The sequence below is a fragment of the Podarcis pityusensis genome (assembly GCF_964106645.2).
Source record: "Podarcis pityusensis genome assembly, chromosome: 8".
Taxonomy (NCBI): domain Eukaryota; kingdom Metazoa; phylum Chordata; class Lepidosauria; order Squamata; family Lacertidae; genus Podarcis; species Podarcis pityusensis.
Window position 1 is genome coordinate 32,091,501 of NC_138033.1, and position 16,473 is coordinate 32,107,973.

The following is a 16,473-nucleotide window of genomic DNA, read 5'->3' on the forward strand; positions in this document are numbered from 1 at the left end:
AGTCCAATTATCCAGGCTTCTCATCAAGGAAATAATCCTGTGCTTAGGGTAAGTTTGGCAAGTGGGCAAAGAGTTTGGTGGTGGTTCCTCCAGAATATGATCTTAAAAACTGAAACTAGAAAGTTTTCCTCAGAATCACAACTTAGTTGAGTATGTCCTTCTACAGAATCAGGCCATCCAGCCCAGGGCCATCTCCCCTAGCTTTCCCTTCCAAGTGGTTTTCCAGACTCGTGATTCCCCTCTGCCCTAGGGAGCACAGCCATGCTGGTTGAGGCTAATGAGAGTTGTGAGTCCAAAACATCAGTTTGGGGAAAGCTTGGTCTGCTTCAACTGGGAGCAAGTCTCCAGCAGAGCAAGAGCTTCCCTCACCTTCCTGCCAAGGGCCCTTTAACCTTGGCCCTTCTGCATGCAAGGCATTTGCTGGGCCACTTGGTCCAACAAGAGAATAACAGTGTTTATGCCTTTTATTCTGGTTTTTGGACACCTGAGATGTGTCTTTTTAGTACAGTACCTGTCCTATTCTTCTGATTGTAAGGCCTGCCGGCTCAGGCCAATGGCCCATCTAGTCTGGGATCCTGTTCTCACCATGGCCAACCAGATGCCTATGGGGAATGAGCAAGCAGAACACGAGCACAAGAGCACTCTCCTATCCTGCCATTTCCAACTCCTGTTCAGAAGTATTGCTGCCTCCAGCTGTGAAGGTACAGCATAGGCATGGCTGGTATGCTCACCATTGACAGCCCTCTCCTCCATGATTGTAAGTTGTTCTGACTGATTTTAATATTCTGTTTTTAAACGGTTGTAACTTGCTGCGGGACCTTGTGGTGAAGGATGGGTAAGAAATCCAGTCAGTACCATTACTACTACTACAAATGCCCTGGGAGTTATGTGCATCTTGAGAAAGGAAGGAAAATTCTGCAGCAAGGCCACCCAAATCCTAAGGCTAAATTCTAAGGCCCATGTAAACTATTCCCCTTCAACAAATCTGCATAAAAATGACCAAGTGTTAAAAGAGTAACAAAGAAATAAGCAGCTAAGAAATTCAAACACAGTCCTACTGTAGCTGGAAACAAGAGTGAGGATTTATTATTTCCTTCTGTATAACTTTTATAAATATGCCAAGCATGGCAGGAAGCAGCTGTTCCCAAGAACAGACAAGAAGCTGGACATTCTCGCATTTCCCCAGAACACAGCAGCAGTTATAGTGCACTGTTCTCTGCTTCAGTCTGTGCATCTCCACTAAACCTCCTTAGAAACAGACAGAGATCCAGAAGGCAACTGTAGAAAGGGGAGGAGGATGGGGCTGGTTCAAACTTCAAACTCAAATTCAAAGTACTGGGGATCAAAATAATGGATGCGAACATAGCCGTCCTCTCCACCACTGCTGTAACTGAAAGCAAAAACAAAGCAGAAACAAAGTTATAGATTCAATTCCAGGAGTTCCAGATTTGACCCTGGTGAGATGCACACCCACTTAGAATGCAAGGAGATGGACACCCTTACCTCTTTCCATCAGGGTGGAAAGCGACACTGTTAATAGGGCCAAAGTGGCCCTTGACTCTCCCAAACTCTTCCTCAACACCCAGGTGGAAGAACCTAGAACCACAAAGGAAAAGGCAGTGAGATACAAGCAGCAGAGCCCAGATTTTGATGATGAGAATATCTTCAACATACCTCACTGAAGAGGTAACCAGTGCCTACTGGTTGCTTGGGGAATTGACTGCATCGCCCCCATCACCCTCTTGCAGGAATAGGAGAAGCCATAATTTGCTCACCTGGCCTCAAACTTGCCAATCCTGGTGGACGTGGTCGTTACATCCATGGCCTCCTGTCCACCACCCAACACCACCTGCCAAAGAGGAAATGGGGGGTGGGGAGAGAACACCTCAGTCACACACTCCTTTGTAATGTGTTAATGGACCAAGGACTCAGAGCCCAATACACGATGTCTTCGCTTTCTACCACACAGCAAAACATACTGACCAAGGATAGCCTAACTTCTGTCTACAGTCTGGTAACCTCTAGATTAGATTACTGCAATGCATTGTACATGGGGCTGCTTTTGAAGGTGCTTCAGAAATTGCAGCTAGTGCTAGAGTCTTGTGTGTCTTAGGACCCCTATACCTCAAGGACCACCTCTCCCCATATGAGCTGACCTAGACCTTACAATCATCATCGGAGGCCCTTCTCCATGGGGCCCTACCGCAGGAAGTCTGGAGGGTGGCAACATGCAAGAGGCCTTTTTCAGTGCTGGCTCCCTGCTTGTGGAATGCTCCCCACCCCCCAATCATTACATACCATCAGGTGCCAGAGAAAAAACATGTCTCTTCCACCAGGCCCTTGGCTTTTAATTATCTGTGACCTCCTTCAGTGGGTGGGTCATTTTAAAAATAGGCCTTTTTTAAAAAATATGAATGTGTTTCAGAGTTTTTTCCTGTTCTGTTTAATGCTGGTTTTAATGTATGTGTTATTTATTGTTGTAAGTCGCTGTGGGTAACTTTGGTTTTTTAAAAAGCGACCAATAAGTTTAATAATAAATAAATACTTAAATACATAAATAAATAATATACTGATGTTCCAGTGCCCACCTGAATTCTAGGAACTCTCCCAGCAACCAGACAACAGGGATGATAATCAATACTCTAAGCTCTGGCCCACTTGAGTGTCTCCAAGGGGTAGGGAAATAGGGAAGCCTAGCCAATGCTCCCTGCTTGCTCTTTCACTCTTGAGTCTTGCCCCTCCACCTCTCAGTGTATTGTCACATCACACCTACACAATCCTACTGAAGCCAGGTGGAGCTGGCAAAGGAGGCAATGCATAACCAACAGCATGTATTCAAAAGGTAACATAGAGTCTAGTATCTGTGTGTCACATGGGGAAGATCCTCCACAAGCCTCTGGGATTCTATGAATGTCTAGCTATGAGGACGGGTGGGGATGCCCCAGGGCAAGGGAGAGGTGCCCCATCTGGCCCACCAACATACATGATCAAAGATGGGGGAGAGGGCTGCGGAGTTCACTGGCCGCTCTGTCCGAAACGTCTTCAGGTGGTCAAGCGTCGTGCAGTCAAACAGCTGCAGAGGAAGAAGTGAATTGGCAGAAGCCTTCTTAGCACAAGCATCTTTTAAAAGACACAAAGCATCAGAGTCCTAGGAAAGGTCCCAGTCGCCTGCCCTGGGAATGCCACAGCATCATGTCTAACCAGCCGAGCACACAAAGCAGACTTCTCAGTCACTGTGGAGATCACCTAATAGCAACGGCAGCAGGTAGCCCATCGCAGTGGCCTTAGAAGTCAAGGAGGGCTTCTTCTGCATGATGGTGTATTATGACATGCGCTGATTTATTACACTGTTTTAAGCAATCTTCAGTCCTTTGGCCAGCTGAGACAGGAGTCCCAGGCTGTGCCACCAATTCCAAACCAGGAAACTGATATTTGGTGCAAGCAGCTCTTGTGCCATATCAAACATAAGAGCCTGGCAGCTGGATCAGGCCAATGGCGCATCTAGTTCAGTGGCCAACCAGATGCCCAAATGGGAAGCCTGCAAGCAGGACTCAGGCACAAGAGTACTCCCTCCACCTGTGATTCTTAGCAACGGGGTGTCAGAGGTGTACTGCCTCCAACAGTGGAAGTGGAACCTATTCATAAAAGCCTTCTATTCCAGCACTTCCTAGTGAACTAAAACATGGATGGGGAGTATGAGAAGCTTCCTTTCGAGGTGAACTTTTTACCTCTCAGTGGCTACTAATGAGTTTCGCACACAGTGCCAAGACAATCGCTCACCAATCCCAAATTCCACACTTAAGAGGGCAAATCAGGGAAAGATGCAGGACTCACCTTGGCAGTGTTATCCTTGGAGGCAGTGATGAACATGGTCATGTCTCGAGAGGTCTGAATGTCATTGATCTGTTTGGTGTGCTCCTTGACGTTCATGAGGACCTCTCCTGACTAAGAGAGGAAAGAGAGGTGAAGGAAACTGGGCGCCTCCAGACCAATGGAGGGAGAAACCACATCTTTCTCAAGTTCTGAATATAACAACAACAGTAACACTAATAGAACATATTTACAGTGTTCAATGCATTTCACATATGGCTCAATAATTCATACAACAATCTTGTAAGATGGGACAGTATTACCATCACCGTACTGCAGACAGGGAAGGGCTCAGGTAAAAGATGTCAACCAGCTCACATTGTTAGCTACTACAGTTATAGCAGTTGTCATTAGCACCAATCTTACAGAACAGAATTACTACGGTAACTGTTAGAATTAGTGACCCCTAACTGAAGCTCATGGGATGGCCTTCAGATAATCATTCCCTTTCTATCTAATTTACCTCAGAAGGTGGTTATAATGGTAAACAATATTTATTTTAAAGCATTTTTTGGCTGCTTTTCTGAGCAAAGCCCATCCAAAACAGCTTACACAATAAAAAAGAGAAAAATAATATAAAACATTAAACTTAAAAACAACAACTCATCCAAGTCCCTCTTTAAAAAAAAAAGTCAGGGGAAAATAATCATAATTCAACAGGACTGCAAAGCACATTGGAGAAAAAAGAATCCTCATCCAAGTGGCTGGATGTGGTTTGTCATTTGGTTATCAGCTGCAGCTCACAGTTCCAACCCACACTAACCTTTGCACTGAACTGGTTCAACTCCCCATTCTCATGTCCCGCAATGATGTATTCCCCAAGGGGACCCCAAACAGCGCTGGTGATTTTGGAATCACTACAGGGGATCTTCATGTATGGCTCGTTGTCCTCTGTAGACAATGCAAAAACGGGTGAGAGAGATGCCAAAGGGCAAGGGAGGCAGCCACCCATCCCAACCCTGAGCCCTCCACCTGGTGACCTCACCAATCTGGCTGGAGTCACGGAGGTCAAAGAAGCTCACAAAACACTGGTAGCCCATTTGTTTGTCTGTGGAAAACATGATGATATTCCCTCCAAAGTCGAAGCCGCAGGTACGCACGGCTGAGTTGGTCTTGACCAGAGCAAGCTGCTTCCCTAAGACAAAAGACATCACACATAAAAAGAGCTTGAAGGAAGGTGCGAAAATCTCTGCATACCAGGTCCGTCAGCTCTGACCAGTTCTCCAAGGCCTCAGGCACAGGAGTAGGGTGATTGGGGACAGAGAGCTTTTCCAGCTCTGCTACCAGAGGCTTTTGAACCAGAGATGCTGAGGGCTGGATGCTGGTATCTTACTGATGCAAACCCAGTGAGCTGCAGCCCACCTCTTATTGCCAAATAAGCGCCTGCCAAGCTTAGAGTTCAATCCCACACGTTTACCCAAAGGCAAGACCAAATGAATTCCAGTGGAACCTTCTCCCAAGTCAGTGTCAGGTTGATAAGTTTTTAATCAAGCCTTTCCCAACCTGGCACCCATCAGATGTTCTGGACTACAACTCCCATCAGCCTCAGCCATCTTCCACCCTGCCTCACTGCACACAGTGCTCCCATTACTCCACAAAAGATTTTGTTTGAGGTTCTACCTGTCTCACAGTCCCAGAGCCGGCAGCTGTTGTCTGCAGAGCCTGTCAGCACGTGCCTCGTATCCCCTATAGCAGCAGTCAAGGAAACCCAACGCAATTATGTACAGCTTACAGAAAGAGGTGAATATGACTTACTACACAGCTTCAAGTATCCATACTGAATGAATTCCAAAACATGGGTCATCCAACCTTTTGCTGTCAGGTGTCTGGGCAAAACCTCAACATCTTTCATATGAATCTAAGAATCCAGGGAGTTTCTTTTAACCAATCTGTATTCTTTAAAAAGTAGGTGTTCTTAGGGTTATTCTTACCATCTGCTAATATGTTCAAAGTCATATTTGTATTTGTACTAAATCATTAGCCTCTTAGTCAAACTGATGCATCTGATGAATTAGGTTATTGTCTGTGAAAGTCAAGCACTACGACCCTTGTCACTTTGATGGTACAGGCAGCTACTCTACCAGAATTAGTGGTCAAAAGTAACAGCAGCATTAATGTAAGACCCAGCCACTACTCCAGGAGTAGCCAATGAAGTGCCCATGTTGCTGGACTCAGCTCCCATCAGCTCCAGCCAGAACGGCCAATCAATAGTCAAGGATATAGGGAGCTGGGAATACAGAAATATCCAGAGGACACCATATTGGCTATGCCTCCACTACTCTCTGAAATGCTCACTCCAGCTGCAAAGTCTCTCAAAAGTATCTCAACTTAATACTTGAAAAAGGGTCACAAATACACTGATTTCTAAAATCGAAGGATACAGTCAGCATCCACACACCAGACTGCGCCAGTATGTCCGCTGTATGTGCCGAGTCTCTCCCCGTTGACAGAGTACCAAACATTAACAATCTGATAAAAGAAGAATAATCATATTATGAAAATGCACCCAAAACAGAAAGACAAGAACAAAATTACCATCCTCTAGTCTACTTGATTTTGGACAATTTATTGACTACTTAATGGCTTGTGAGAAGCAAACAAGTTTGCACTGAATTTTGGTGAGGGGGAAGTACTGGGAGAACTGTTTATATGGTTAACTACAAAACAACAAAATATTTGCCTTCAAAAGGACAAGAGAAAATAATATGCTAAACAGGCAACAATGTATACTTTTTAAAGGCAGCAAGAAGATGCAACTGTGAGAAAGGTGTAGAAAAGAACAGTTCAAGGAAAACATACCGGATCTTTGGCTACTGTGAATAACAAGTCTCCTTCCCTGTTATATTTGATCTGAGTAATTGATCTCTCATGGCCTTGCAACAATATGGGTTTCTGTGAAGAAATGTATTATTAAATCACATATTCCTTATTATTAATTACCCACCCTTCAACCTAAGGTCTCAGGGTGGGTTACAACATTAAAAGAAGTTTAAAACAACTTTCAAATCATAAAAATAAGGTGGCTCCTCAGCTTAGTTGCTGAGCTGAACATTAGTCACTAAAACCACAAATAACTACAATCAACTTAAGTCTCCAAGCACAGGGTCTGCAATTTGAAGTTCTCTCGAATAAGGCCATTTCGGTTAGGCAAGCGAAGGGGGTGAGGGCGGGGAGGGAAGGAAGGAGAAAACTGTCATCTTAACAACATCGCAAGGCGCTCTGTCTCCCTCGTCTCTGCCTTGTAGAGGAAACAGAGTTCGGCCATTACTACTTTTTAAACTTACCGAGCAAGGAAAGGGGCGGGTTTTTGGATAAAAGGGTGTGTCGGCGTTTGTGGGTAGGGGGGAGAATATCAACAAGACAAGGAGGCAGCCTGGATTTGGGGTGTGGCGGCTTCCGAAAGTGTCGTGCGCGCCCACGGACACGCGTCTCGTTTCTGCGCGGGGCTCGAAAGAAACAAGCATGAAAACAACCCCCAGTGCGGCCTATACAGGCCTACAGGTAAAGCGCACAGGCAGCGAAACAACGCCCGGGTCAATTAAGAAACCTAATTCGAGAAATCCGGAGGGCGGCGGGGGAGAAAGGGAGTCTTACCATGGCTGCGGTGAAGAGACGCCACCGGGAACAGGAACGGCGCCACGAGCGAAAAAGGCAGAGGATCCACTTCCGGCATCAAACCGGAAGGAAAAGCCCGACAGCGGAATTATAGAGATAGGAAAAGGAGAGAGAGGTGCATCCAAAGCTTGGTTTCCGTTTGAGTATTCCCCGTATGCGGGGAGGGTGCGTCACGGAAGAAGATCACACACACGCAGAAGGGGAACAAAGATCCTAGTCTCGTTCTATCTATGCGGTGAAAAGAATAACAATCCGTTCTAGCGCTCTCTCCTCTATGGTTCCCCCCTCGCGCGCTCCTTCTCTAGCAGGTCGGAAATATAGATACTGTACAGTTCACTGGAGGGACGTCACAAGCGCCTGAGCCACTGGGGAGGGCGGGGAACCTCCCAGGGCCAGGCGTTGGCCGACCACAGAGCTAGGAAGAGAGAGCGACGCCCCGTCTTCGGCCAAAGAGATTGTCAATGGCCGACTTCCGTTTTGTACCGGAAAACCAGGCTGCGCGTCTCTCTAGCCTCTTGCTCGACTGTGGTCCGGTCTGTCGCCATGGTGTCGCCGGGTGAGGAAGTTATTTCCGGTGCCACAGAAATAAAGGCCGGGTGGGGGGACGGTGACCTCGGAACGAGGCCCTCTTAATCGGGAGGGAGGGGAGGGATTCCTTCTGAGTAAGGCGAAGACTTGCGATGGTCTTCGAGCTATTTATTTGCAGGCCGCCGTTCTGCCCGCCAGCCGTAGCCTGCATGGCCAATCAGGATGGTCACAGGCTCGCCCTGCCTGCTTTGAAACTGATTTTGAAATCTCTTCCGTCTTCAAAGGGTTATTATTTACAAAGACTGGGAAACAAGTTTTGAGGCGGGGAGGGGGAAGTGTCTGCGATTTGTTACCAGAAAACGAGGGGTCCACACTAAGTTCAGCATCAGTTTCTCTTTTTCTCCCCCCTCCCCTGCTCTCAAGTGGAGATGGGGAACCTGCAGCCCTGCAGACTCCCAATTCCCATCAGCGCCAGCCAGCAGGGTTGGTGGTCTGCAGTGATGGGAACTAGTTCAGGGACATCTGGAGGACCACAGGTTCACCACCTTTGATCTAGGGCTTCCCATCACCTCATATATTGATGCTGTAGTTTATGCTGTTGGAAGTCTTACGGGTGTGGGGGCTCTGGTACCACGTCAAAAGGTGTTGGTGCTGGGGAACTGTTAGACGCTGAACCTTGAATCATTCCCTAACTCATGCATTGAAAAATTCTTGAAAACAATTCTTTGACTGTAGGGATTAGAGTGCTGTGTTGTTGCAGGTGAAGTTGCTGCTTTGGTCTTGGTGGCAGTTCTTTGGGGAGGAACCAATCCATTTTTGAAAAGAGGAACTGAGGGTCTGGAGCGAGTGAAGAGAGAGAGCAGAACTCTACAGCTGCTGGCAGAAATTAAATTCCTTTGCCTCAATTATAAGGTATTGTTGCACACCACTCCAATCTCTAAGTGGTGTTAGATTCCCAGGGGGTCCAGGTGCTTACCCAGGGTTCGTGTTTCGTTTTGGAAATGAGGCACCGCAGAGACTCTGGTGTCTATGATGCCTGGTCTCTTTACACGTATATACAACCTAAGCCTATGATGGAGGAATTCACAGCATCAATAGCCCAAGAGGGCTTTTCCCACAGCAACAGCCTTGGACTCAAGCAGAAATAAAATGTACTTATTTATTCAAGAGATTTGTATGTTGCCTTTCATAAAATGGTATCATAAGGCAATTCAAGGTACAATTTAAAACACGGTACAATAAACTACAGTAAATGCATGTATAGTAAAATAGATGGTGGTTCAAAAGATTACTAAAACATTGCAGTCATAAAACAACAAAGTAGACAAATTTTCTAGCAACACAAAAATTTAAAACATCAGATCTTTAAATGCCTGAAAGTAAAAATGTTTTAACTTGGTACATAAGATAGTAAAGTAAACATGAAGCAAGGGAGGGTGCTTCACAGCTGAGGCACCACAGATGAAAAAGCTCACTGTTGTTACCACCTGTCAGGTTTCTGATGTGGGGGAACACTGCAGAGAACTACTGGGTGGGATGCTACTTGCTTTTGGAGGTGACATGAGAGTAGGTGGTTCTTAGGATGCCTAGATCCTAAGCCATTCATCCTCAGCCTGCAGCCCTCCAGGTGTTTTGGCCTACAACTCCCATGATCCCTAGCTAACAGGACCAGTGGTCAGGGATGATGAGAATTGTAGTCCAAAACATCTGGAGGGCCGAAGGTTGGGGATGCCTGTCCTAAGCTGTAAAGGGCTTTAAAGGTTGAAACTAGCACCTTGCATTGGGCTGGTAAGGAACTGGTAGCCAGTGAAGAACTTTCAGAATTGATATACCGTACTTTGTTTCCAGTGACTCATTCCAGTTAAAATTGTATTTGCCATATTTTGAATCAGTTGCAGCTATTAACAAAAATAGCCCCAATTACAACACATTACAGCAGACCATTGTTCTTCAATCTTGGTTCCCCAGAAGTTAGACTACAACTCCCATCAGCCCTCACTATTTATTAAGTGGGCTGCAGAACTGTAGGTCAGCAACAGCTGGGGAACCATGTATGAAGAACACTGCAGTAGCCTGAAATGGGGTATTAGCAGCTAAGGTCTTTTCAGGATCTCATTGCAGCTCATTGTCATTTCAAATCCAGTAATCCTGGAGGTTTGACCATGCTGTTATTTTTCATTTTTGCAGTACGTGGTGCCATTTGTGCTCAACCAGTGTGGCTCTTTTGTCTACTATCTTACTTTAGCATCTACAGGTTGGTCCTTAATTACTGCTTATAGAGGATGTGAGTGATATTTGGGGAAGAGATGCAGACACTTCCAAGTCTTGATTACTGTTTTGTGGCCCAGTTTCAAATAGAACATACTGCGAGTGGGGGGGGGGGGCGCCATTTTTGAATGCTCCCCTGTGTAAAAACACTAACAAACCTGCAAAGAGAGCCAACTCAACAAGAAGTGAGCTTGCTTAGAACCTGCTCAATTTTTTGCTTGTTTACTGACAGAATGCTTTTCACAAGGGGAGCATTCAAAAACAACACCCCTCCCCTCACCTACAGCCTGAAGTGGTATCATTCACTCTGTCACCTGCACATTCTACCACTTCATTCTGCTGCATGTGTAGACAGAGCCAGAGTCACCGTGGCTTTTCTGTGTTTATTGTGGGATTGGGGCTCCTCCCACATGCAGGTTTTTTTGCAGTGTCCACATGACATTTCTGGCACAAACACCACCACATTTTTCATGCATATAACCTGGATTTACTTTTTTTATAGTAAATCTGGTAAGTGTAAAAACCTGTTGCTTTATTAAGCCCCACATCTCTGCAATCTCCTTCACTTACTCAAGGGACTGCACTATCATAGGTCAGTCTGAAAGTATCTTCCCTGCAGGCACTTTCCTGCTTGAGGATGGATTGTTCCCATCACAGAGCCATTTCATATTTGTTTGATTAGATCAAATGTTTCAATGGTAACTCTTTCCCTCTTCCATTTCAGACCTGACCTTGGCTGTACCTCTTTGTAACTCTCTGGCTCTGATGTTCACATTAGCAACAGGGAAGGTTCTTGGAGAAGACATTGGCGGTGCAAGTAGGTCTCTCTTTTCCTGAGCAGATGCCAACCCTGTCCGCTCCAGCTGTGCCCTTCTTCATAGAGAGCCAACAGGATTCGCATATAATCCTGTTATATGCACCTCTCTTCCATGAGCAAGTTTCATTGAAGTGGATAGCAACAGGGAGCACTTTCAGAGCTTCTGCTTATTTTTCCAATTTTTTTTTCTTTAGGGGCAGCACTGGGAATGTTACTGACAGCTTTGGGAGTTGCACTCTGCATAGCTGGGTCTGTACATGAGAAGTCATGAGAACCGTATTGGAAGAAGGACAGAATTTGTGGAAGGCAACAGTTCTCCATGCTAATGCTGGCTCTGCTTGTAGGACACACACACAGCATTTTTGGAGGCACCCAGTGGACTCCGCACAAGCTTACAGCTGTCAAGGCCTGAAGGGAAAGCATTGTCTTCCTTAATCTTTAGCCCCACTGGTTGGCGGCGGGCTCTGGGTGGAATGACTTGGCATTGGGATGCTCCTGCCAGCCTGTCCACAGCAGAACCCTTGAGAGTTCTGGGGGTGCCTTCACATTAGTGGTGCAATAAGGAGCATTTTCAACTTGGGCAGGGTTTGTTCAAAGTGCTCAAAAGAGCAATTTTCTGCAAAGGTGAACTAAAAGTGCAGAGATTGAGGAAGACAATGGAAGTGCTGAACTGTAAAGCCCCAAACAGCATCATCTGAAGGACTGCTTAGGCCTATGTGAAGTTGCCTAAGCACTGAAATTGGCTTTGGCAGTCCTGCTCTCTGGCCCATAATTAGTTAAGATCAGAAGGGCATGCAGAAAGACTAGGCTGGAGGACAATGTGTTGGGAAAGTCTGGTCTAGGCTAATGCCTAGATTTTTTTCTGTAGATGTACTCTTTGATGCTTATTTTAATTGCTTCTTAATCATAGTATAAGCCACCATAGAAAGTTGTTACCTGGACAGGTGATGTGTAAATGATTGTAAACAAATAAAAACAATACTGCATTTGAGTATGTGCAGAGTGGCTTTTCCCTGCCACTGTGCAACCACAGCTCCGTACCCACCCAAGCTACTGGAATGACAGCGCAGGCTTCTAGGCCATCTTGAGTTCCAGCACTAAATAAAAATAAATGAAATAAACCCCTAATGACTCTGGGCAAAGCATAAATCTTGTGTTGGCTGCATTTGCAAAGTTTCATGTGTGGACAGCTATACCCTCTTCTTTGGAAACTCCCTGGTTTTTTCAATGAACTCAAGAAAGAGTAATTAGTTGTACACATGTGAGACTTGCAACAGAGTGTTGCAGTGGTTGTTGGTTTTTTTTTTATAAATAAAGATTTTCTTGTTTTACATAAGTGTGTGCATTGCTTCTTTTTTCCGGTTGTAAAGTCTTTTCTACAGATTGGTTACATTTGATATGAGACATCAGTGTTGTATACAGTTTAAGATCAGGGAAGGGGGGGGAGAGGAGGGGTGGTGGTGAGTGTTGCAGTGTTGAGTGCAAGATACTCCACCATCATTTATCCCACCTAGTTTCCCATCAACAGCACCCCTCCCCCCAAATCAGTATTCTGTGGCCACTGAACATGTCTGGTCTTCATTTTTCTATTTTTAAAAAATAGCACTCCCCACTCTCCAAGCCTTCAGAAACCCATCCCATGTGTGTAGATTGTCCTTGTATATATACTGCTAATGTAGCAAAGTACAGAAGAACAAGAAAGCAAAGATTTAAGAAGATAACTGGCTGAAGACACATGTCTCCATTTCACCTTTATTCCACTGAGTGTGGTGGTTTGCATGTAGCGACATCACTGCCTCAGTATCACTCAAGGAATAAATAGTTTGTGTAAAACGTTATCATAGCGGAGGGCTGTAAAGGGGCAATTTCTCATGTGACTACTGTGTATAGGGAGGTTTCACAAAAATGGCTCCTTATGTGAAAATGTGGCAATAAAATATTGTATGCAAACTTAAGTAGCAATAAAATGAAGGTAAAATCAGCCCTCACTAATAAATGCTCATCATTCTTGTGTCAAAGAAGTGGGTCCAAAATGCTGGATGAGAAGTAGGGATTCAATGATGGAAAGAAAGTTGCATTCTTGAAGGAATATTAAACAAGGTCCTGGAGGGGAAAAAACACCCTGTACTTTAAAACCTACTTTTATATATACTATACAGTGGGAAACTGGAGAGAGGTTGCCTGGCTCACCTCTTCCAGCTGTCTCACTGAAAAGGAAAGAGACCCAGGGGCATTATCAAATTGAAAGCAAAAATGGTTATAGTCTGAACAAGAATTGAGAAAAATGATTATGTTAAGACAGGACTTGCCAGCCTGACTCGCACTGGAACAATGTCTTCCGACCCCCATAAAGCCCCTCAGCCCCCTTCCACAATGAACCCTGCTCTAAGAGACACACCCACAACAGGCAAAGCTGTGACATGAAAAATCAGAAGAGGATCTTCACTCGCTTTCACAAGCATGAAAGCTGGGACCATGCAAAGTAGCCAGCTCCAGGGAACCACAAGCCCTTCCCTTCAGTTATGGTGGGAGCTGCTCTCCCAATGCTTTCTTCCCCCTGATGGCTGCTAAGAACAGCTACATCTGCTTCTGTGTGACTGGGAACATAGGCTGGAGACCTCCAAGTTGGCAGTCACTCTGGGCTCCCCAACTTCTGCTTCAGGATCAAATACTATGAAGAAGGGAGGGAGGGAAAAAAGAAAGAAAAGGAAGAAATAAGGAAACGAGTTGTGGATGAAGTCTTGTCCTTTGTACAGCACCTAGTGCACTGTTGGTTCTGAAATGAATATTAAATGCTAATAAGCACCAGCATACAATGTACCCCCTTTAGACTCCAATGGATACTGCCTCTGACAATTTTAGCTATTTGTGGCTGAGCACCCACCCACTGAATTTAAAAGAACCAAAAGCTGAAGAATCATCCCAAACCCACCAGCTCTTTTCTCAAGGGTGGGAGGGTACTGTAGGCATCATCTTACAAAGGTGTGAACAAGAAGTCACAGCTCCACACCACAGCACCTGCTCTCCTAGCATCTCCTCCCCATGCACAGAAGGCACCCCATAGATCCTTGAGAACCAGCTCTTACGTTCTTACGGCTGGCGATCGCTTGTTGCAGCCACAGCAGCTCCATGGCCAGGTGTTTTCGGTAGCGCTGGAGGTCAGGCACAGCTTGGGGCATCTCTGGTACTTTTTGGAAATGAAGCTCTGCACACCAAAAGGTCAAGAAACCACTCTTAGTCTGCCTCCCCCTTGCCTTTCCCCTCATGTTGGCTCCTCTTCGCTGCCCACCCCCACCAGGTAATTTTACTGGGGCAGGGACCTGCCTTTTTAGCATAAGCAAAATGACCATGTTGGGTGATGATGCTGAAGAACAGAGAAAAACAGTAACTACAGTGGTACCTCTGGATATGAACGGGATTTGTTCTAGAGCCCCGTTCGCATCCTGAAGTAAACATAACACGTGACTGCGTGTCTGCACGTGCACGGGTCGCGTTTCACCGCTTCCGCGCATGCGTGTGATGCAATTTTGAGCGTTTGCACATGCACGAGCGGCGAAACCCAGAAGTAACACGCTCCGTTACTTCTGGGTCGCTGCGGAGTGCAACCCAAAAATACTTAACTTGAAGCTACTTCTACCCGAGGTATGACTGTACTGCAAAGCAAAGGAAGACAATGGGTGGAGTCTCAAATTGTTCCACATGCCTTACCTTGGCTCAGCCTCGGAGACTCCATGTCGAGGATCATGCTGCTCCATTCGGACGACATGCTGTTGTGGTGCTTGCCTTCCTCACTCTCTCCTGGCAGGCTGCAGGCATTCCCAGGGGGCCTGCCCACAAGACACTCCTCCTCAGCCTCAGCTGGAAGGCTGCTTGGAAGCTGCATCTTGCAATCAGGGTCTTTTTCGGAGATTAGCTCTTGACAACAAAGCTCTGCCTCCTTTTCATGCAACTTGTTCTTGTTGGCTCCTGGCTCTTGGACACTTAATTCCCTGGCTTTTATTGGTTTCTGGACAGACTATAAGACAGAGGAAGAAGAGCACCACTTTCAGTACAAGGCTGCAACAGTAATTAGCACCCTCACATTTACTGAAGCCAGTTCTCATTTTCCTCTTCTCTTTCCTTCTGGTGCAATTAAAAGCCAGTGAAAGCACTGCCAGCTTCTACCAAGAGCAGAAAGAACCAGCAACTATACCTTTGGAAGAAACACCGGCACTGGCATGGAATGCCTGTTCCACTTCAGCCAATCCAGATCCCCTTCAATCTCCTTGACAGTGCTCTCATATTCCCCCTTTAAGCTTTGAAATCTCTTCCTGACCAGGTAACCCCTGACACGAGCCTAGGAAGAAAATGAATCATAAAAAATAATTAGCGCAAATTAGGAAGGAATTAGAGGCCATGAGCACAAGCCTAGATATAACACAGGCCAGTCTTCTAGGGCTGCCATGACTCCCCCCCCCCCCACTTCCTGGTCTTGTGCCGTTAAAAAGCAGCCCAACAAGCAGGAATTATATAGTGACGCTTTTCTATCTCCATCTTTGCCAGGCTTCTGTGGAAGATGCAGGAGAAAGGCCAGTTAGGAAGTTGGCAGTCCTAGTATACTGTGCTTCTGACCCCAATCCCAAGAGAACAGATGCTGGAGGCAGGAAAGGAAAGAAAGAGGAGCTAAAGGAAAGGCATATGTATGTGTGCGTATTTATATATTACACGCTACCACCACCACTTTTGAGAACTTTTCCCTATGGGCATTCTTTAACAGAAGCCACCGTTTCCATTTAAAAGCAGCAGCAGCACAAAATGCTTTAAGCCGAGCAGTTTATTTGCTGCAAGGGAATCACTGAGGAAAGAGGTGGGATGGGTGAAATGTGTATTTACGCAAAGCAGGCCATGTTGGGAAGGGAGAGTATCTGCTTTGCATGCAGAAGCTCCCAGTCTTGCATGCAGAAGCTCCTCTCGCCTGCTTTGCACCCACACCAAGCCTCCCGCCCTTCCAGGGCTGCTGCTCCTTTTCAGGGTCCCCAGGGGGATGAGGCCACGATAGGAAGCCAAACCATGAGAAGTAGCACCCCTAGGTCTGCCTTGAGTGGCAGGTCCACCATGCCAACCGGTGCCACCCACTATCCTGGTTCCGGCACCTGAAGCGTCACCAGCACCTTCCTCCTCCTTCTCAGCACTAGCTCCTGCTGCTCTTCCTCGCTCTCCGTCATCTTCTTCGGCTTTGGCTGCCCAGGCAACCGCGCTTTCCGATGACGTCTCCGACGCGCGACGAGCGAGACCACGTGTTCTTATTCTTGCAGTTCCCACGACCAGTCACGAGGTGGCGCTGCCCAGGCGCGCTCTTTGTTCTTCAGGCTGCACACGTTGCAAAGGGGATGTGT

General features: G+C 46.3%; 3 protein-coding genes across 4 annotated transcripts; 1 reads left to right on the forward strand and 2 right to left on the reverse strand.

Annotated features, from left to right (window-relative positions):
- Positions 1-1,058: 1,058 nt before the first annotated feature.
- Positions 1,059-7,600, reverse strand: EIF3I (eukaryotic translation initiation factor 3 subunit I). The gene is made up of 11 exons (XM_081019646.1): positions 7,465-7,600; positions 6,670-6,762; positions 6,252-6,339; positions 5,491-5,556; positions 4,856-5,005; positions 4,634-4,761; positions 3,835-3,945; positions 2,984-3,073; positions 1,776-1,849; positions 1,504-1,596; positions 1,059-1,390 (listed from the first exon to the last, which is right to left on the reverse strand). The coding sequence occupies exons 1-11, from the start codon at positions 7,465-7,467 to the stop codon at positions 1,309-1,311; spliced, it is 978 nt and encodes a 325-aa protein (XP_080875772.1). The 5' UTR covers positions 7,468-7,600; the 3' UTR covers positions 1,059-1,308.
- Positions 7,601-7,602: 2 nt separating this feature from the next.
- TMEM234 (transmembrane protein 234) lies at positions 7,603-13,207 on the forward strand. Of its 2 annotated transcripts, XM_081019654.1 has the most exons (6): positions 7,603-8,041; positions 8,192-8,298; positions 8,774-8,925; positions 10,201-10,267; positions 11,006-11,098; positions 11,293-13,207. In XM_081019654.1, the coding sequence occupies exons 1-6, from the start codon at positions 7,947-7,949 to the stop codon at positions 11,367-11,369; spliced, it is 591 nt and encodes a 196-aa protein (XP_080875780.1). In that variant the 5' UTR covers positions 7,603-7,946; the 3' UTR covers positions 11,370-13,207. The 2 variants fall into 2 exon arrangements, with proteins under 2 accessions (XP_080875780.1, XP_080875781.1); XM_081019655.1 differs by lacking the exon at positions 8,192-8,298 and having other exon boundaries at positions 7,614-8,041.
- IQCC (IQ motif containing C) lies at positions 12,807-16,365 on the reverse strand. The gene is made up of 5 exons (XM_081019653.1): positions 16,231-16,365; positions 15,291-15,434; positions 14,807-15,113; positions 14,185-14,303; positions 12,807-13,769 (listed from the first exon to the last, which is right to left on the reverse strand). The coding sequence occupies exons 1-5, from the start codon at positions 16,300-16,302 to the stop codon at positions 13,731-13,733; spliced, it is 681 nt and encodes a 226-aa protein (XP_080875779.1). The 5' UTR covers positions 16,303-16,365; the 3' UTR covers positions 12,807-13,730.
- Between the last annotated feature and the right edge of the window lie 108 nt (positions 16,366-16,473).